Here is a 21,189-nt window from a genome sequence, read left to right on the forward strand (position 1 = left end):
TAGCTTCTATATTTAGAATTTTCTCCTCTTTTTAACTGCAATAAAATACTTTTTTGGGAACAGTTCTTGGAACCCTAAACAGATTCTAAATCTTCAATATTGCCCATGGCTTTATCAAAAAGTATAGCATCTCTGGTCAATCTTTCACTTTTAACATTGAAATAATAGTTCAGATCTTGCTACTGGTTTGTTTTACATTTTAATAACTACATTAGAAGGATTCGGGGGGGAGGGGTTATCTTTCTATTTTTTTTCCTAACAAAATACAACTGAATATAAGGCATCAGAGAAATATCCTAGTGAATAGAATTCGTATATATGAGATAATTTATTTCCTGTCAGCTTTGTTATATGATAACATGGCTGTTTTCATTAGATGACACTATATAGAGATGAAATATTACTGCCTTGAAGGAGTTCATATTAAGAATAGTGTAACTTGTACTTTCTTCTGTGCTTTTAGGATGAGAAATAATTGAATACTAAATTTCCTGCAAACACCTTTTCAAATACTTCCACTTATATTTTCCCACCATGAATTGCATTCATTCTGGCCGTTTCTTTATTAGTGTGTTTCAGTAATAAATCTAAGAATTTTGTAGATACTACCCTGTCTGGCTATTATTGACTTTTATATTCTTTGAATTTTATTGAAAGGTTGTCTTTCATTGTATTTTTTCTCTCCAGTTCAGAGCAGTATTCAAAGATTTCAAGAGAAGTTCTTTATTTTTGCATTGACACCTCAACAAGTAAGAGAAATATGCATTTCCAGGTAAGAAACAGGGTTTGAAATACGTTTCAGTGGGTGTGGGGCTCGTTAGAGATAGCTTACTAAAATTCCATCATTTTTAGCTATATGACTAGTTTATATATTTTATATATGCAAATGTGTTTGGAGGAGTTGGTAAACAGAAGTTCTTTTCTTTATGCCCAGGACCAAAAAATAAAGTACTGTGATTTTATTTTATTATTATTATGCCAGTGATTTCATTGGCCTGGTTAATAGAAAAATCATAGTTTAAAGAGAAAATTTGAGAGATTAACAGAAATTGCCTAAAGAATAAGTGGGAAACAAACTTGAAAGTAACTCCTGGTCATTACAAAAATAGCAGATGCTTAAAGTAGAAACAGGTTTTTAAATAGTAAAATTAAATGGAGTGAGCAAAAAAAGTGAGCAAAGGAAATCTGGAGAATACGCTATTAGTGTTTTTTAAATTATTAGTGCTACTGATGTTGCCTTATAACATTTGTACAGTCACATAGATTGTAGCCTTTTTAAAGACCTAGAATGAGAAAAGCGAGCTGCTCAAAGGTTAAATGGTTTTCCTTAGGTTGCTAGAAGTAGTTTCATAGCACAAATGTACAAAAATTTAGTTCTCTACTAGATATTAAAATGAATTTTTCCAGTATTACAAAACTTTTATTTTAAAAAAATGTTTATAAACAAAATAAAAGTTTTTAAAAGGTTTAGTGTTATAGGTATGCGTATCTAAGTATTTTTCCCCTCTATTCCAGGTGTTTTCAGTATTCATATCACTTTTACATGTTCTAATTCCTCAAAAAATATAATTTTCTATCTCTGTTGAAGATGGAGGCTCAGTAAAAGCTAATGAAATACTACCTATGGCTAGTTTGTCTCTTGATGGATTGTATCTGGTAGTGTTATGGTAGAATTTGGCTCTTTACTAGCTATAAGACATTAAAATCAATTTCCAGTGTTAGAAAACCTTTCGATTTTGTGGAATAAGGAAAATAGTACATTGGATATTAGAAAATTTTACATCATAGAATCATTGATCTAGAACTGAAAGGGACTTCAGAGGTCATTTAATACAACCTATTCATTTTACAGATGAAGGCATTGAGGGAGGTTAAGTGATTTAGCATTTTGAGTTTTTCATCTTAATTAATAATCCTGGTATCAATCAGATAGTTCATGTTAAAGTATCCCCCTCCCTTCTGTGTGTCTCCACCTTCTCCCCATTGGAAAACTCTGTAGTAGATGTTAAATATTTAACAAAATAAATAAAAATGTAATGAAACATAGATAATTTGTGGAGACCTCATGTATATTTTTATATAAAAAGTTAACCAAGAATTTAAACCTTCATATGAGAGATGCCAGTTAAGGACTGTAGATATTAAGTGATCATAGGAATCATACTTTTCGTGTATTGGGAAGCTTTCACAAAGAATATTATTTTACTTGGGCTATGAAGAAAAATACTATTTAACTGAGCAGAAATAAGGCTAAACAGCCTTGGAAGGTGAAAGTTTTGAGCATGTTTGTTTCAAGAATTGTAGGCCGTTTCTACTGAAATGGACAGTTTTGTGTAAAAGGGGTACAGTGGGAGAGATTTAGACCAGAGTTTGAAGAGCTTTGAATGCCTGCCTTATATGATGAAACATCCTTGAGGGCGGTCAGTGACTGTTTTGTCTTTGTCTTCCTGTTGCTGATTCAATGCCAAACACTTAATAGATGCTTGATAAAGGCTTGTTCATTTGAAGTTTGGATTTTATTCTGTGTCCTTGAAGATTTTTGAATAGTATAATATATACATAATGTATGTTTTGGGGTAATTGTTCTAGCTGCTTCTCACCTAAAGTCCTATTCCATTAATCCCTCATGGTGTAAATAAATGCCATACCAGTTTGTTGCAAGCTAAACAGGCTTTGTGTACTAGCACAGCAATGGACTGGGTGTTTGTTATCTGAGGACTTGCTTAATTTGGTGAGGCTCATTACCAGAAGGTTGTTCACAAGTAATAAAGTATTTTGGTTGCAGCTGTTTGTGAAGATTGCTTGTGAAGGCATTTTAAGTTTGGTGATGAGACCTCCTATAACAGTAAAGTTTCTGATGTATACAAGTAATCAGGCTGTAATGATAAGTGAAAGGAAGGAGAAGCCAGAGCATTGTGTAGAGACTGTTAAATTTATCTGGGTGATAAGGTACTTGTCTTATTTTTCAAGATAAATGACAAAATAAATGACAAAAAATCTTTACTTCACATTCCCCTAGTGATTTTATTTACACCAGCTCAACCAAATCATCATTATTCAAAGGTTTATAATCTTTGGGTATTTCAGCTTTTCTGTTTTTGCATTCTTGCAAGTCATTTCATTTATGTTTAGCATATTCAAGAGCTAGGACAAGAAGAGAGTGAACCTAAAATCAGTTCACTTGGCTGCCCTGATAGCAGCTTTGGTTAAAATTCAAGCTAGTGGCAAAAAAGAGGTATTTATATTATCTTCAAACTTCATTTGTATCTGTTTATCATTGGGACATCTCCTTGGAGAAGGATTGACATTACTATTTGCCCCAAAAAAGAAGATACTCGTTTGACATCTTATCTTTATGCCTTTTTACTATAGGGAAATTATACAAGAGTAGATAAGATGGTTACTCCAAAGGACGCATTTCTGTGCCAACTCCCCTGAATTTCTAAGTTTAAACTTTCTCAGATTTGCTGGGCTGGTTTCCACAGGTGTTTACTTAGCATGACTTGCTTGTGACAAACATCAGCAACAAGTGTAGTTTGCCAGTAAAATTGATATTAGACAAGATTCGTAAAATCTTTCTAGCTCTAACATTCTGTGATTATGTGAAAAGAAACAAACCAGTAGTAGGTACCATACTTGCAGTATTGTAAAGATTTGGGAAGTCAGTACTCATTTTGCATAGAGTATGGCTGGTGGGAATTCTCTGATGAATTTATTGGTTATACCAATTTAATGATACAAAAAGATAAGATACATTAATTTGCAGATGAACTTGACAGCTTTAGTCACTTAGCATGTGCAAAATAAGCCCCCGGACCCCAACCCCAATTTGAAGCTAAAATAGAACATTTCTTATTTGTAGCTTTAGAAAATTTAAAAATAAGCCTCTCTACATTTATTGTAAAGTATGACAAAATCAGGATGTAACTTCAAAAACCATTATCCAAACATCAAAAGAAGTGATATTTCTTTTTTTTTAAATTCGATCTTGAGTCCTGATTTTTTTCCCCTCTTGCTCCCTAAGTTTAGCAGGATTTCTTTTTCCCCACCCCTCTTTAATCCAGCACACCATTTTTTCAAGTTCACAGTTAAATTTTACTTTAATATGAGGGAATTTGGGGGTTGTAGACTCTACAACTGAAAGAATACCACATTTACTTCTTCATACCCAGTTTTGTTCAGGTCAAGAATTCTTCTTTAGTCTTCAGTTCCTTTCCCTACCATCTGATCCTTGGGTTTAGGGTGCCTCTGGCTAATCTGTCCGCCTTTTACAATCTGTCCCGGGGGCAGGGCTGGCAACCATCTTGAGTTCCCCTTTCATGTTGGAACAATAAGGTTCTTTACTTTAGGGTTGTACCTTTGGTATAACCCTACTTGACTTTTGGTCTGGTTTAATATTCCCCCACACAACTCTTTTATCAAAAAGTAGGCTTTTGTGTCTTTGATCTCTGCTTGAGCAGTCTTGGTATCTTTATGGATTGTGTTACAGGGTCTCTAGAGGTCTTGTTACTTAGGACCAGCCATATAGATCCTTTCATCTTCTATCTGTTCCTCCTCACATGTTCATCTGCCTTTATTTTTCTAACAGGCACCTTTTAGCTCTTCTCAGCTTTTCCCCTCATCATCACAGAACTACTTGGCCATGATAAGGGTCAGTCTTCCTCCAGTCTAATTCACTTTTTCACTCTTCTCATTCAGGTATTTATAATCATTTGGATCTTAAAGGTAATCTTTGCTAGGGAAACTTCTAGGACTTAAATTTGTGACAATTGAAAATACGTAAGACTTATATGTATATTTTTGACGCAGAATTCTTGAGACCCTTGTGTAGGGGAGTCCTTTATTAGAAAATGGTGAGATTTTTCATAGCTTATATTTTATTTTTGGTAAATTTTTAAAGTATATTTTAAAATTAAGCAACTATTTATTACATCAGTATAGCCAAGTATGAAAGACTTTTATGCAGATAACCTAGCCTTGTAAGAATAAGCAGAACAATTCATATGCAATCCTATCTAATTCTTTCTTTGGTTATACTTTAATACTTATTTCTAAGTGAGAAGTCATTCTTTGTTTTCCCCCGTGGCTCCCTTTGGCAGTCTGGTGAAGCTATGGGATCCTCTGTCAGATTATTATTTTTAAATGCGTAACATAAATTCTTCTTGACAACAGAGGAAACCAATTATATTATGAGTGCTTTTGTTATTTTTGTTTGTTTTGTTTTGTTGGAGGGGGGAAAGTGAGGCAGTTGGGGTTAAGTGACTTGCCCAAGGTCATACAGCTAGTAAGTGTCAAGTGTCTGAGGCCCGATGTGAACTCAAGTCTTCTTGACTCCAGGACCCATGCTCTATTCAGTGCACCACTTCGCTGCCCTGTGGTGTCTTTTTTCCTTTTTTTTAAGCAATTCATGGACCCCAGGTTAAAAACTCCCTAGTCCTAGTCTAAGAGATATCAGCTGTTTAGGACTGTTGTGGCAGGAAGCAAATAAATGACTTCACTTGGTAAATGCAGGTAGTTTGGGAGACTTTCTTGAAGTCTCAGCTAAAATCTTACCTTTTGCAAGAAACTTTGCTCCTCCTTCTTCCTTAATGTTAGTCCCTTCTTTCAGAAATTATTTCCAGTTGAATCTTGCGTATAGCTTGTTTTTACGTAGTTCTTTGCATATTGTCTCCTTTCCACATTACATTGTGAGCTCCTTGAGGACTGGAACTTCCCTCCTCCTCCCTCCCCACTTTTTTTTTGTTTCCCCAGGGCTTACCATGGTACCTGGCGGGCATTAATCACTTAATAAATGTTTCTTGACTTGACTTATATGAATAGAAATGGAAATAAAATCCCGTGAGTATTGAGTATAAGAGAAAGTTGCCTTAAAATATTTTTAACAAATTGTTACAAAATACATTTTATAAAACTCAGTTTTATCAGTGTTAAGGATAAGCTCTTGTTCTTTAGGATAAGCTCTTGTTCTTTCATCACTACTTCCTTGTTTATGTATGCCATTTAGGGAGGTGATGATGGCTTGGCTTTTTGTCCAGGTTCATTTTTAGTAAGGATTTAACACCTAGTCTGTGCTCAGGAGCGCACAGCAAGATAAAATTGAAATATGTAGCTGATTATGCCCTTAGAATTCCCATTATTGTTGAGAAAACAAGAAATCAATATACCACACAAATGAAAAACAATGCAAAATAGTATATCATAAGGTCTTGTGTTTGACTTGTACTTCAGTGCCTGGGCTATCAAAATATAAAGAACAATAGTGTGAGTAATTAGGAAAGGAAGAGAATCATTATTGGATCAAGATGAATATTGAAGAATTAGGGGATATTTGGATAATAGATCATCAGGCATTATTGTCAGGAGAAACAATTTTGAGTAAAAGTATGAAGATAAGAACAATTATGAGTTTTTAGGGGGTATTAAGAAGACTTAAATGGAATGGAAAATGAGCTGTGGTAATGACCTAGAAATTTCATTCTTAGGGGTGATGATTATCTAGGGATACATCAAGTTTCCATCTGGAAACTACATTACTTGTCCACATAATTGTAATATAAGATGAAGCAACTGACCCATAGGACTTTTTCTTTTGACTTGGATTTTTCAAGAATGGTGATTGATTTATTTTGATGAACCCACATTATCACATACAATTGTCTGGTACCAGCAACAAACTTTTTTGTATTAGCAAGGCGTTCTGTGCACAAAAGTATATTTTGGAAATGCTAAACAAAAATTTTTATGAAACTAAGAGTTTTCCTTGAATATTGATTGTACTTAAATGTCCTGGAGTATCCACCGCTGTAATTTAAGCATCTTTCAAATTTCCAAGTAAACAAACCTGTTTTGATCATGGGTAGTGGATTGGTTATGGATTATTTGACTAATAAGGTATGAGAAAGAATGAAAATGTCATTGGAGGAATATGCTATCTGTTAAAAGTTTTTAATATATAAGAAATACTCTGTGGGAAAAAAACCAATCATATTTCCTTAACCAAGATTCTTTCTTTCCAACAGGGATTTTTTGCCAGGTGGTAGAAGAGATTACACTGTCCAAGTACAACTAAGGTGATTTTGTTATTGTTAAAACAATATTTTTACACTGGCTAAAACATCATTTTGCAGGCCTGTTTTAAATGTTTGATTTTACTTTTAAAGAATGATTTCTCTTTGAATACAGATTGTGCCTAGCAGAGACTAGCTGCCCTCAAGAGGATAATTATCCCAATAGTCTGTGCATAAAAGTAAATGGGAAGCTATTTCCTTTGCCAGTAAGTTGAAGTATTCAGATTCCTATTTTGTTTGTTTCTCAAATTTATAAAATGTGTGTTAAAATAAATACATGTGATTAGATGGAAAAAAATTACAATATAGGCAAAAATTATGGAAGAGGTTTAAGCTGAGTTTCAGGGTGAAAATTTGATTCATAGGATCATATGGAATGAAAAAGCCTTTTAGGAAATAGATTTTTTTTTTTTTACAAAGTTTTAATTGCAAATGGACTACAAGAATTTATTTTTTCTGATTTGTAAAACATTGCCTTGAATTTAATTCATGTAAACCTCATTTGTAAAAGTTAAAAGGTCATGCAAATATAGATGATACTTTTTCCTAAAATCAGATTTTTTAAAATGATTATTTTAGGATATTTGCATGCGTTTTTCCTTTCAAATAGATTTCTTCATCCCTAGAGATGTGATCTTTGTTTCAGTCAGTGCAGCATTTATTTTTTACTGTATTAACAAATAAGTACTGTTGTGCTATTCTACCTCATTTACATGTGGATTGTTTTCCCTAAGTCTTTTAGGGGCACATTCTTGTCTGTGGAGATCATTATGTGACATTTACTTCCAAACATAATAAATCTGTTTCTGTGTCTTTTCAATGTTTTTTGCTACCTATAAAATAAATAAAATGATAATGAAAAGTTAGTATTCTTTACCCAAATCAGATGTTTAATCATTCATTCATTCAAGAAACATTCATCAAGTCTGTGGGCTGTGATGCAGTATATACCATGTAAAACATTGGGAAAGATAGAGTAAAAGAAGAAATGATTGTTGAGGAATTGGTAATCTAGAAGGTTACATCGTTAAATATACTACAAATTGGAATGTTATAAATGCATAAAAGGAATATAAAATACCATGAGATTAGATCTAAGTCAGGTAGGGCGGTTTTCAAGGAAGGCTTCATTGAGGAATTTGATGTGAGTTGAGTTTTGAAGTATTTGTTGAAACTTTTTTACTCTTATCTAGGTTTTCATTTCTTTGTTCCTTATTTTTCCATCATGTTTAATGAACATTGTTCTTCCCAGTTACTAGTTGCCAGTCTTAGGCTTTGATAATTCTTACCTTAAGCCTATGAAAACTGGTAAATTTCTTCCTCAGATGCTTCCTAGGCATTAAGTACGTCACAGGGATGGGGACCCTGCGACCTTGAGACCACATGTGGCCCTCTAGGTCCTCAGGTGTGGCCCTTTCACTGAATCCAAACTTTGCAGAACAAATTCCCCTTAACAAAAGAATTTGTACTGTAAAACTTGGACTCAGTCAAAAGACTACACCTAAGGGCCTAGAAGACCACATGTGGCTGGCCTCAAGGCCTCAGTTACCTTTACCCCTGAGAACTCCTAATTAGGGCTCCTATAAATTGCATATTTGTCCAGGAGGAGCTAACTATAGGCTTATCCAACTCAATGCTGTTCTTTGGTTCCAGGGAAAACCACACTGAATAAAATGAAAGCACTCTTTTGGGAGTGATGTTACGTTAGATATGTATTAGAGTGGCACAAATTCAGACAACAAAAACTTACATGAGTTATTTTTTAGAGATTGCAGTAGCCATCCACCCCCCACCCCCCACCCCCCCCCAATCACTGTCAGAAAGTCAAGGCAAAGAGGAAGAACCTTTTAATATCTATTCTGTACTTGGAGCAGATTGGGATTGATGATTGGTGGGCAATAATTAGGATGTTATACCAGTCTCACAACCTTAAAACTGGTGCACAGAGGAAGAGAAGCTAGCTTCTTTCAAACAGTTCTTCCCCTGCACAACTCCTCCCCCTCAAATATGCTATTTTGAATTCTTTCAGTGAACATAGGATTCAAAAGTTATGCCCTTGATTTCTCTCAACCAGGAAGCTGCCTAGACTTTTTTTACAAGGCTGTTTCCCATTTCAGCAGCTCAGACAAAGTTATATTAAGGTCTTGATCTGTGAACACATTTTGAAGAGGATAGCTTGAAGTATTTGGATGAAAATGGCACTCCAACTAGAAGAAAGAAGGTGTTTTCAATCCTATTATTAGAGGCTAAAATGTCCTAGATAGGCCCAGGGGAGACAACCATAGAAATACAGTTTTTCTTCACAGTTAACCTTAATGGTATCTGGCTAAATTTTATGACTTGACATGACATTTTATAAGATAAAGCACATCCATTGATATATTTTTACTTGTTTTTTATTTCATAACCAGTACTTAAAGGAATATTTGGTCCTTTTTCTTTGTATACATATAATGAATAGCTGCTCCTTGTGGATTTTTTTCCCTTTCAGTATCCTCTTTATGTCCTATCATATCTATCCGTCACATCCTCCACATTAAACCAGTTAATTACCTTTGTGACAAGAGCCATGGAAGAACAGAAGCATATGTTGGAAGGGGAAGAATCCTTAATTTCTCTCCTTTCTTCTATTTATGTTTTGCTTTGAAAAAGGAATTTATAAATTTTAGCAATTCATTTTTGTTAGCTAATAAGCACCTTCTGATAGCTTACTTTAATAGCCAAGAAAGGATCCTTTTTTCCCCAGAGAATTCATTTTATTTTTCTCATTATTGCAGGGATATGCACCACCTCCCAAAAATGGAATTGAACAGAAACGCCAGGGGCGCCCCTTAAACATTACGTCTCTAGTTAGGTTATCTTCTGCTGTGCCAAACCAGATTTCCATTTCGTGGGCATCTGAAATTGGAAAGGTAAAATTTTTCTTTGTTTATCCAGACCTGTGAGTTTATTGGTGTAGGATAGTAATTTTCAAACTTTGTAATCTTTTTTAAAAAGCAACAATAAATCAATTACATGTTAACATAAATAACATTTTTCAATGAAAAATAACTTTCCTTCCCCCAATAGTGAGAATGGCACTGTTTTGCTTATTTTTGTAAATCTCTTTAATGTCTAGCTTACTTGAAGGCAGCTTGAGTCTCATCTGCTTCTGCATTTAATCTGTTATAATGTTTTTTTTGTTTGAAGAATATAAAGAAAATTTGACTTCACACACATAGTTGGAAAAGGGAGAAGAATTTTAATAGGTACTTGACATCTCTTAGTATTATTATGAAACTAGTTTTGACCTTTAAAGACCCTGTAAAGGGTTTCAGATCTACAACTTACAGTCTTAGCCTAGAGCACTGAGAGGTTAGATGATTTGCCCGTAGCCATTTGCCAATATATGTCTTTGATGAGACTTCAGCCATCTCTTCCTGACTTGGCATTTTCTGACTGATGCTGACTCTTTGTCCGCTAAATATCCCATGTTGCTATCTTTGAGAGTCAGTATGATAATTAATTGAATAGTTAGCTAGGTGGTTTCAATTATTTTATTTTCTTGTACTTGGGTAATATTTCTTGAGTGTCTGACTCTATTTTGCTTAGAAGAAATTATATCCATTTTTGATGTTCCTTAAGTAAAATGGGCTACTTTTTAAAAACAATATCCTCCCTGGTATCTGGGATAAGAAGTCGCTGTTTGGCAAAAACTGCTGGGAAAATTGGATAATAGTGTGGCAGAAACTGGCCATAGACCAGTACCTGACACCATACACCAGAATGTGTCTACCAAATGGGTACACAATCTAGGTATGAAGGTTGATGCTGTAAACAAATTAGGGGAGCAGGGAATAGTTTGTCAGATTTATGGAGAATGGTGGAATTTATGACCAAACAAGAGATAAAGAACATTATGAAATACAAGATGGATAGTTTTGATTACATTAAATTGAAAAGTTTTTGTACAAACAAAACCAATGCAACCAAGATTAAGAGGGAATCAGAAAACTGGGAAAGAATTTTTATAGCTAGTATCTGTGATAAAGACCTCATTTCTAAAATATACGGAGAACTGAACCAAATTTACAAACATAAAGTCATTCCCCAATTGATATAAACGGTCAAAGGATATGAACAGGCAATTTTCAGAGGAAGAAATTAAAGCTATCTGTAGTCATAAAAAAAATGCTCTAGATCACTATTGATTAGAGAGAGGCAAATCAAAATAACTCTGAGGTGCCACATCATACCTAGCAGATTGGCTAACATGACACAACAACGAGATGATTAATATTGGAGAAGATGTGGAAGAGTTGAAACACTAATTTATTGCTGGTGGGGCTTCAAGCTGATCCAACCACTCTGGAGAGCAATTTGGAACTATGCCCAAAGGGCTACAAAAACATACGTACCCTTTGATCCAGAAATAATCACTTCTAGGGCTATGTCCCAAAGAGGTTATAAAAATGGAAAAAGGACCCACATGTGCCAAAATATTTATAGCAATCCTTTTTGTGGTGGCCAGGAACTGGAAATTGAGGGGATGCCCATCAATTGGGGAATGACTGAATAAGTTGTGGTGTATAAATGTAATGGAATACTATTGTGCTAAAAGAAATGATGAATAGGCAGACTTCAGAAAAACCTGGAAAGACTTACATGAACTGATGCTGAATGAAATGAGCAGAACTGTTTCTGGTAGACTCAGCCCTTCACAGCAGTGCAATGACCTAAAACATTTCCTAAGGATTCTTGAGGCAAAATGCCATTCACATTCAGAGAAAGAACTACGGAATTAGAATGCAGTATGAGGTAGACTATTTTCTCTTGTTTTGTTTTGTTTTTTTCTCATGGTTTCTCCTGTTCATTTTAATTCTTATATGCAACATGACCAATGTGAAAATGTGTTTCTTAAGAATATATGTGTAGGCAGAGCCAAGATGGCGGAGTAGAAGGAGGCACATACTCTAAGCTCTTCCCCCACATCCTATAAAATACCTGTAAAAAATGACTCTAAACAAATTCTAGAGCAGCAGAAGCCACAAAACAACAGTGAAAGAGTTTTCCAGTCCAAGGCAACCTGGAGGGTCAGCAGGAAAGGTCTGTCACACGGGGCACAGAGTGGAGCCCAGCTCAGCCTTGGCCCATGGCACCGGCAGGAACAGGACCAGAACAGAACTCAGGGGCGGAATCCCCAGCAGCAGCGGCAGTTTTCAGATCCCTCAACTCACAAATGCCAAAGAAAGCTTCTAAGGTCGGTGAGAAAGCTTTTTCACCAGGTCAGAAGGGAGCAGGGTCCTCCCCTAGCCCCACCCCCAGGCTGTGGCATCCATTTTTGGAGCCCTCTGCCTAAAGCCCCTGGGAGAATTGAGCCCCTGATCTGGGTCTCAGCCCTGAGTGGCAGCGGGAGGTGAGGAAGAATGCTGACTGGCATGGTGGAGCTGGTGGAGGCTCTGGAAAGGGAATTCTACTTGCAGATCCTGGGCAGAAAAGCTTTGGTAGCTCCCATACCGGAGTGCAGTCCAGGACAGGAGTAAACTCCTCTCCCTTGATTGTGCCATCTTGGAGGAACTGAGAATGTACAGGTTCCCAGAGTATACTCCCCTCCTGACAAAGGATTCAAAAGTCAAGTAACTGGCTGGGAAAATGCTCAAAAAAGGAGGAAAAAATAGGACTATACAAGATTACTTTCTTGGTGAGCAGGTATTTTCTTCCATCCTTTTGGATGAGGAAGAACAATGCTTATCATCAGAGGCCTCCAAAATGAATATGCAATGGTCTCAGGCCATGGAAGAGCTCAAAGGATTTTGAAAATCAAGTAAGAGAGGTGGAGGAAAAATTGGGAAGAGAAATGATGGAAGAAAATAATGAAAACGAGTCAACAGCCTGCTAAAGGAGACCCCCAAAAAATGCTGAAGAAAATAACACCTTTAAAAATAGGCTGACTCAATTGGTAAAAGAGGTCCAAAAAGCCAATGAGGAGAAGAATGCTTTAAAAAGCTAAATTAGCCAAATGGAAAAGGAGGTTCAGAAACTCACTGAATAGTTCTTTAAAAATTAGAATGGAGCAGATGGAAGCTAATGACTTTAGAAATCACAAAACAAAAACCAAAAGAATGAAAAAATAGAAGACAATGTGAAATATCTCATTGGAAAAACAACTGACCTGGAAAATAGATCCAGGAGAGACAATTTAAAAATTATGGGACTACCTGAAAGCCTTGATCAAAAAAAGAGCCTAGACATCATCTTTCATGAAATTAACAAGGAAAACTGCCCTGATATTCTAGAACCAGAGGGTGAAATAAATATTGAAAGAATCCACTGATCACCTCCTGAAAGAGATCTAAAAAGGGAAACTCCTAGGAATATTGTAGCCAAATTCCAGAGTTCCCAGGTCAAGGAGAAAATATTGCAAGCAGCTAGATAGAAACAATTTGAGTACTGTGGAAATACATTCAGGATAACACAAGATCTAGCAGTTTCTCCATTAAGAGATTGAAGGGCTTGGAATATAATATTCCAGAAATCAAAGGAAGTAGGATTAAAACCAAGAATCAGGTCTTTCAGTGAAATTGAAGACTTTCAAGCATTCTTGATGAAAAGACCAGAGCTGAATAGAAAATCTGACTTTCAAACACAAGAATTAAAAGAAGCATGAAAAGGTTAATACAAAAGAGAAATCATAAGGGACTTACTAAAGGTGAACTGTTTATATTCCTACATGGAAAGATAATATTTGTGACTCTTGAAACTTTTCTCAGTATTTGGGTAGTTAGAGGGATTACACGCACTCTCTCTCTCTCTCTCTCTCTCTCTCTCTCTCTCTCTCTCTCTCTCTCTCTCCAGGGTGAGTTGAATAGGAAGGGCATATCTAAAAAAATAAGATTAAGGGGTGAGAGGAATATATTGGGGGAGAAATGGAATGGGACAGATCTCTCATAAAAAAGGCAAGAAAAAGCTTTTTCAGTGGAGGGGGAAAGTGGAGAAGTGAGAGGGAAAAAGTGAAGTTTATTCTCATCACATTTGGCTTGAGGGAATAACATGCTCACTCAATTTAGTGCAAAAGTCTATCTTACACTACAAGAAAGTAGGGGAGAAGGGGATAAGTTGGGGGGGTATGATAGAAGGGAGGGAAAATGGGAGGAGGGAGCAATTTGAAGTAAACACTTTTGGGGAGGGACAAGGAGAATAGAATAGAGAGAATAGATGAGAGAATAGAATAAATGGGACAGGATAGGATGGAGGGAAATATAGTTAGTCTTACACAGCATGACTGTTATGGAAGTTGTTTGCAAAACTACACATAGATAGCCTATATTGAATTGCTTGTCTTATCAGTGGGGATGGGTGGGGAAGGAGGAAGGAAGAGAACTTGGAACTCAAAGTTTTAGGAACGGATATTGAGAATTGTTTTTGTGTACAACTGGGAAATAAGAAATACAGATAATGGGATATAGAAATTTATCTTACTCTACAAGACAAGAGAGAAGATGGGGATAAGGGAAGGGAGGGGTGAGATAGAAGAGAGGACAGATTGGGGGAAGAGGTAATCAGAATGCAAGGTGTTTTGAGGTGGGGGAGGGGAGAGATGTGGAGAAAATTTGGAACTCAAAATTTTATGGAAATCACTGTTGAAAACTAAAAATAAACATTTAAAAAAATAAAAGCTGGAAATAAAAAAAGAAAAGAATATATGTATAGAACCCATACAAGATTGTATGCTCTCTTCGGGAGGAGAGGGGTGAGGGAGGAGCACAAAATTGAAAACATGGAAGTGATTGTTGAAAACTGAAAGCAAATTAATAAAAACAAACCCAGTATCCAGTAAATTGTAAGCTTTTGTGGAACTTTTTTTTATAGTTTTATGAAAAGTATCAAAGTTTTAGAAAGATAAATTGACTCTTTTTGGAGGAAACTGCAGATTTGTTAAATCAACAATTAAAAGGTAATTAGAAATGTTTGTTTGTATCACTTTTTTAGACTACCAAGTATCTGGCACATTTGAAACATGGCATTGGAGGATATCATTTAGGAGCATGTTTCTCTGAAATATCATTCCTTTAAGTAGATGATACTGGCTAGACGTGCTGATTCTTTACTACCGCAGCCAGCATTACAATCTTTGCCTCATTGCCTTGAAACTGATTTTTTTAGAATTTTTTTCATTTTAGAATTAACTCGAATAATACTGCGCTCTTTGAAATTACAGTGAGACAAGAAGAATGGGGTTCCCAGTTTATAGATGGAGAAATTATGATACTGTTGTTAAAGTATTTTATTTTCTAGGAATATGATGGTGTCAAAGATGAAAATAGGAAAATATATTCTTAGTACTTAATTACTATATTTTCAGAATATCATTACATATCTTCTTAAATGACACATTCACTTTCTCCCTTCACTTCCACTTGTAAATTTCTGCTCTTGCTCATTATCAGGATTATTGATAAGTATTACTGTGTCTTGAAGACTGATTTTGAAATTAATGCTTCGAACGAACCTATCTTATTGAATGCTGTTTATTCTTTAAAAAAATTTAATTATTGTGAACTTGTAATGTTCATTAAAAACACACATTTCAAGAAACAAAAAACAGAAAATATGATTTGTAAAGAAAACTAAACTATTAGGTTTTAGAGTAATTTATCAATTTCCATGACACCCTGAATCTGATGAGCAGCTTACTTTTCTCCTTAAGCATATAATAAAACCAGCATATTATAAATGATCATTTATTTAATACTTAAGATTTTATGCAAAATCAAAAAGTCTAGCTGTATAGAACATGACAGTTTTTGGAAAGGCTCACAAAATGTGTAGGTGATTGAATAATTCTGTACTGGACAGTTCTGTAAGAAAATTCTGAAAATATTGCTTGGTCTTTATTATTCAACTCTTGCGACAACTTTTTAGTTGTCTTTCCTTTCACAATTTGACCTGATTGTAATCAGTATATTTTCTTTATGCAATAATATGTGTGTGTGTGTAAATATATGTAATGCACACATTATACAGGATATCCCCCAAATCAAAAACTTTTGGGATGCTCTGTATATATAAAAGGGAAATCTGCTATTTATCATTTATGTGTATTTACATGTTATCTTTCATAGCTTCTGTGGATGAGAATTCTCTGTATAGACCTCAAGTTAACCAAATTCTACCAAGTTATTTTTTGGTGCTTAGTTATATTCCCTACTGCTTCTTCCTATTTTAACCTGTGCTTGGTCTACCACTTCTTTTCCCCAAAGGGAGGAATTATTTATCACTTTATACCTCATGAGGAAGCCAAGATCAAGATTAGTTAAATGATATGCCCATGGGCATGTAGCAGATAGTCTGTGATCAAAATTATAACTTGGAATTCTGGGCTTAAAATACCATATACCAGATGTATCAAACATGTGCCCCAGGGATAAATGTAGCCCACAGGACTCCTGAGTGCTGTCTGAACCAGATCAAAATGTAATTGGGAAATATTTAGCAAAATAAACACAAAGACAGTAAAACATCGGTAATATTACATTTTAAAAATAAGTCATTATGCAGCCCACAAGGATCATTATGTATGGATTAGTGGTCCCTGTTTAGACCACATTGCCTTTCTTGGATATGAAGCATCTGTGATTGATTGAGATCTTAGTTCCTCTGCAAGGGTTGTTTTCTTTTTCCTTATTTCTTTTTTTCTCTACTGTATGCTTTTCTCTTTTCTTTCTTTGCCTGAGTTGTCATGGTTTCATGGAAAACTAATTTTGAATATGTAATTATGAGAATTTTCCTTTTCATCTTTAACTTAATATAATATTTTTTTGTAGAATTACTCCATGTCTGTATATCTCGTGCGACAGCTGACATCAGCCATGTTATTACAGAGATTAAAAATGAAAGGTATTCGAAACCCTGATCATTCCAGAGCACTAAGTAAGTAATGTGTATGAAACTGAGTATATAAAACATTTGTGGGGGAAATTTTTTTTGCTGAGTGTGATTGGGTGGGTAGAATGAGGTTTAAAAGGAAGAACTGGCTTTTTGGAATCCTGGCTCTACTACTTAATATTATGCATATGACCCCTATTAAGACTTGTAGCTCTTGGGACTTGGTTTGTTCATCTCTAAAATGTTAAGATTTGACTAGATGGTCTAGCAGTTCCTTTATAGCTCTCAGTCCTGTGAAGTATAGCACAGGTGAGGCTAGTATTGTGGGAATCCTTCCATAGTAACTTAATAAACAGTCTAAAGTTTGTGTTAATGCTGGCTCATTAATACCAGGTATGATCTGAAGGAAAATTAGGGATCACCTTTTGACCTGTTTCGATGAAGGCCTATTGTAATTATGATTTTGGCTCTGTAGATTATTAATCTCTTTAGAATTAACAATCCAGAAAATAGCAGTTTATTTCATATGACTCCAGTAAATAGCTGACAGGCTGTTCTTTGTAAGCAAGAAAATTATTTCCCTATTAAATGTATGTTGACCAGTAAATAAAAATATTTGCTTCTTGTTATGTGGGAATTCTTAATTTAGCTCTCATGATAAATAGTATTAGTCAGTATTGCAAATGGCTATAGTGTACAAAAATGTGTTTGTTTTTCAAGCAGCCATTTTAATAGTGCCAATTATTTGGATTATATATTATTCTTTGAAGGTTGTTGGAGATTACTCCCAGCCAGTGTTCACAATTGAACATTGTTGCAGAGATTAGGTTTGTTTTTCTTTTCTAATGAAGAAGGATTTTTCACCTACTCTTGATTAGAATTATGGATTGGACTCATGTAAGGAGAAGGCTCTGTGATATGAAAACAGAATCCTCTACCCTACAGTAGAGTGCTGTGAGGTCAACCAGACAGGATGCCATTCCCTGATCTTTGCCTCATTGCAGTGTTGACTTTCTTACCCACATCTGAATATGCTTAGTTCTCCAAAGATCAAAAAAATTTATTCTCAGTTTGTTTCTTCTCTGCCCAGCTGCCTGGTATCCAGCTGTTTTTGGCAGTAATAGACTAAGTGGAGAATCACTAGGGCTTCAGTAAATTCTGAACCTAAGTTAAGTAAAAGGGAATAGTGTTTGTATTTGACATCCCTTCAATATTTTGGGAAGAATTATGTCATTTAATGAGAATGGTTTTCTTTACCTTACTACATACTGACTTAATTGAAAGGTAACAATATTTTTATTAAACTTTTAAAAAAATGTTTTAAATAGTTTTATTTTGTTTTCATGTCTGTATTCTCTTTGCCGCTTCAGGTGACCCCACTTTTGAGAAATTTAGTAAGCTTTGCATTCTAGTATGGAATTTAATTCAGCTTTAGGAAGTAGGCCATTTCAAGTATATTTATATAAAAAATGGATTATTCTTAACATCTTCTCATTTCTGTTGTGTATCCCATACCTGTGACCGTTGCATCATCTTGAAAGTCTTTATTTCATTGTTTTTGAGGAATTTGAATTTTAAGTTGTTATAAAATGAGATGTTTAAAAAGCTCATACTGGAGTTGTGACTGACATTAAAAATAACACACACCAAGAATTTCTTTCAGTTCTCTTTTTACCTTTTGGCACTATTTGGAAGTTTCTGTTTATAGATTGATGCAGCCTGTGATTGGATAACATTGGTTTCTGTTTGTGTTTTTCAAGTTAAAGAGAAGCTTACTGCAGATCCTGACAGCGAAATTGCTACAACCAGTCTTCGGGTATCGCTGATGTGTCCTGTAAGTGAAGCCACAAAATATTCTGAAAGCCTTTACTTTGTGGAGAGATTGGAGGCATTTATTGAACCATGGGATTACAACCACAAACTTTCTTAAGATATTGATGTTCTCTACAACAACATTGTACCCTTTGATAGAAAGTTACAACTCTCAGCCTTCTGGGCTGCTCTCTGGATCCCTTTGACCAACTTCACTGTATGAACATTCCTAAACACCTCATTCTGTACTTGGTTCAGTTCTGGTCCTGTGGAACTAACTCCTCCCCATAATGTTGTGTTTTCTAACATCATTTTTAAACATTTTTGTTTTTCTATTAACAAACATTTATTTTCTCTTTCACCAGCAGATACTTGCTACCCAATATGCGAAATCAAGCAAAACAAATTTCCACATTGTCCCTGTCTAAAAGCATACACTTCTTTCTGCACCTTAAATCAGACATCTCTCTGTCAGGGTGAATAATGTAGTTCATTGTCATTTCTCTGCAATCATAGTTAGTCATTACAGTAATCAGAATTCCTAAGTGTTTGAGACTCTAGCACCAATTTTTAAATGGAATTCCCAGTTTAACAATGTTAAACATGATATGTTTATATTGATGTGATTTTTGTCATAGATTATAAGACATCTAATATAAACTAAGCATATTCTGAAACTTGACAAGTTATTCTTAAGAAATCTTTGTCTTTTGACAGAAATCTATTATTTATTGTAATAGAGGGGCGTAATACATGAATTAACTGTGATTTTGGAGTGTGCAGCAGATTTATCTTGTTAATTATTCTTTGCTGAGGTTAATATCCAAATGAATTATTTGAGGATAGCCAAACTAACCATAGAAGGTAATGACCTAAAAGAATATTGTTGAGGGTGGAAAGGGAGACAGACTGAAATCAGCTTTGGGTTTTAAAAGAATTGGCTATTAATATTTTTTAATATAAGTTTTTATGGCTTGCTTTCATTTTTATATCACCAAACTTCTCAATGCATCCTTCCCCCTCACTTTGTTCCCTGTCTCCTCCCAGAGGGCTATCCCTCATAACAAAGAATTTTTAAAAGGGGGAGTGAACAGTTCAGTAGAATTAACAAATTTAAAAAATCTCACAGTTGTAAAAAGCCTTTTCACATCCATAGTCTTCCATTTCTGCAAAAAAAAAAACAAAAAAAAAGTTGGGGTATGTAACATCTCTTTGGGACCAAACTTGGTCATTAAAATTTTATGATGTTCAGTTTTGTGGCATATTTATTAATATTGTAATACTAGATGACTTTATGTAGTGCTTTAAGGGTTACAAAATGCTATAGGTGGCTTATCTCACCAAGAACAATTGGTGTACAAATAACAAATCACCATCAGAAACGATGTAACAATCTGGAGAAGTGCCAATATGGAGGTCTCTGGTACCTAATAGTAATTAATGATGATTCTGTTCACTATTCAAATCCTACCTTGTGTATTGCACAGCATATAGTTGCAACCCTCAGGGAACAATAGACCATCTGTATTATAGCTTGACATTTTTTAGGGGGATCAGTTTTTCTTTGCCAACAATTTTGTGTGGTAGGTAGTATCCATAATGGCTCTATTTTACAGATGAGAAAAATTCAGCAAGGTTATTAGTAGAGTGCTCAGCATATACAGGTAATAAGGTTAAAGCCAGGATTTGAATTCTTGTTTCTTCTGACTCCAAGTCCAAGTGCTCCTCCTACCAAATCATTATTATATCAATCAGAAAACATCAGTGGATCAACTTGTATGGTGCAATAGAGAGAATACTGATCTTGGATTCATGAAAGATGAGTGACAGATCAAACATGTCTTGAGTTATCATATTTAGCTCTGGTGCCTTCATTTTTTTGTTCTCATTTATAATAAGGATGTTAGTGTGGATCTTCTAATAGTGTATCAGTTTATTGGTCTTTGGACCTATCCTATAATGATAGCTAATATAGTGTTTGTGGATGGTTTGAAACATGTGTGATCACCTGACCACTGTTACTTAGGAAACAGAACAGAGTTGATAATGCCTGGAGGCCATTTTGCATTTTTTCCTATTTATGACTTTAGTAGGGGCAAAGATTTAATCACCTAGTAATCAGCATTATGGTTATGAGTTTCTTTGCCCTATCACTTAGAATAGATAGGTTTCTTAGAAACCTGAGGCCCCTGAACTGCTTCTTAATATATCTTGATTATATTGGTATTTCAGTATATTTGGATTCCTTTGGAATTGCATGCATTTAAAAGTAATCTGAAAAGGGGGCCATAGGCTTCCGCACATTGTCAAAGTACTCTGATAAAAAAAGATCAAGAATTCTTGATTATCCTAGAGGATCTGTGTTAGCTTGCTCCTATGGTACTGCCTTTGAGAATCCATGGTTATTTTTATCCCATAGTGAGGCATCTGTAGTAGTTTAGGGATT

At 35.0% G+C, this 21,189-nt stretch overlaps 1 protein-coding gene across 9 annotated transcripts in view; it reads left to right on the forward strand.

Annotated features, from left to right (window-relative positions):
* The window catches only part of PIAS2 (protein inhibitor of activated STAT 2), a 135,560-nt gene that overhangs the window by 89,507 nt on the left and 24,864 nt on the right, over positions 1 to 21,189 (forward strand). For all 9 annotated transcript variants that reach the window (XM_072605191.1, XM_072605192.1, XM_072605188.1 and 6 more), the window contains 6 exons: positions 688 to 772; positions 7,020 to 7,070; positions 7,183 to 7,273; positions 9,845 to 9,979; positions 16,871 to 16,976; positions 18,692 to 18,765. In XM_072605191.1, the coding sequence (XP_072461292.1) occupies positions 688 to 772; positions 7,020 to 7,070; positions 7,183 to 7,273; positions 9,845 to 9,979; positions 16,871 to 16,976; positions 18,692 to 18,765 (542 nt within the window). The remainder of the gene's footprint in view (positions 1 to 687; positions 773 to 7,019; positions 7,071 to 7,182; positions 7,274 to 9,844; positions 9,980 to 16,870; positions 16,977 to 18,691; positions 18,766 to 21,189) is intronic.

Source organism: Notamacropus eugenii, chromosome 4 (assembly GCF_028372415.1).
Source record: "Notamacropus eugenii isolate mMacEug1 chromosome 4, mMacEug1.pri_v2, whole genome shotgun sequence".
Classification (NCBI taxonomy): domain Eukaryota; kingdom Metazoa; phylum Chordata; class Mammalia; order Diprotodontia; family Macropodidae; genus Notamacropus; species Notamacropus eugenii.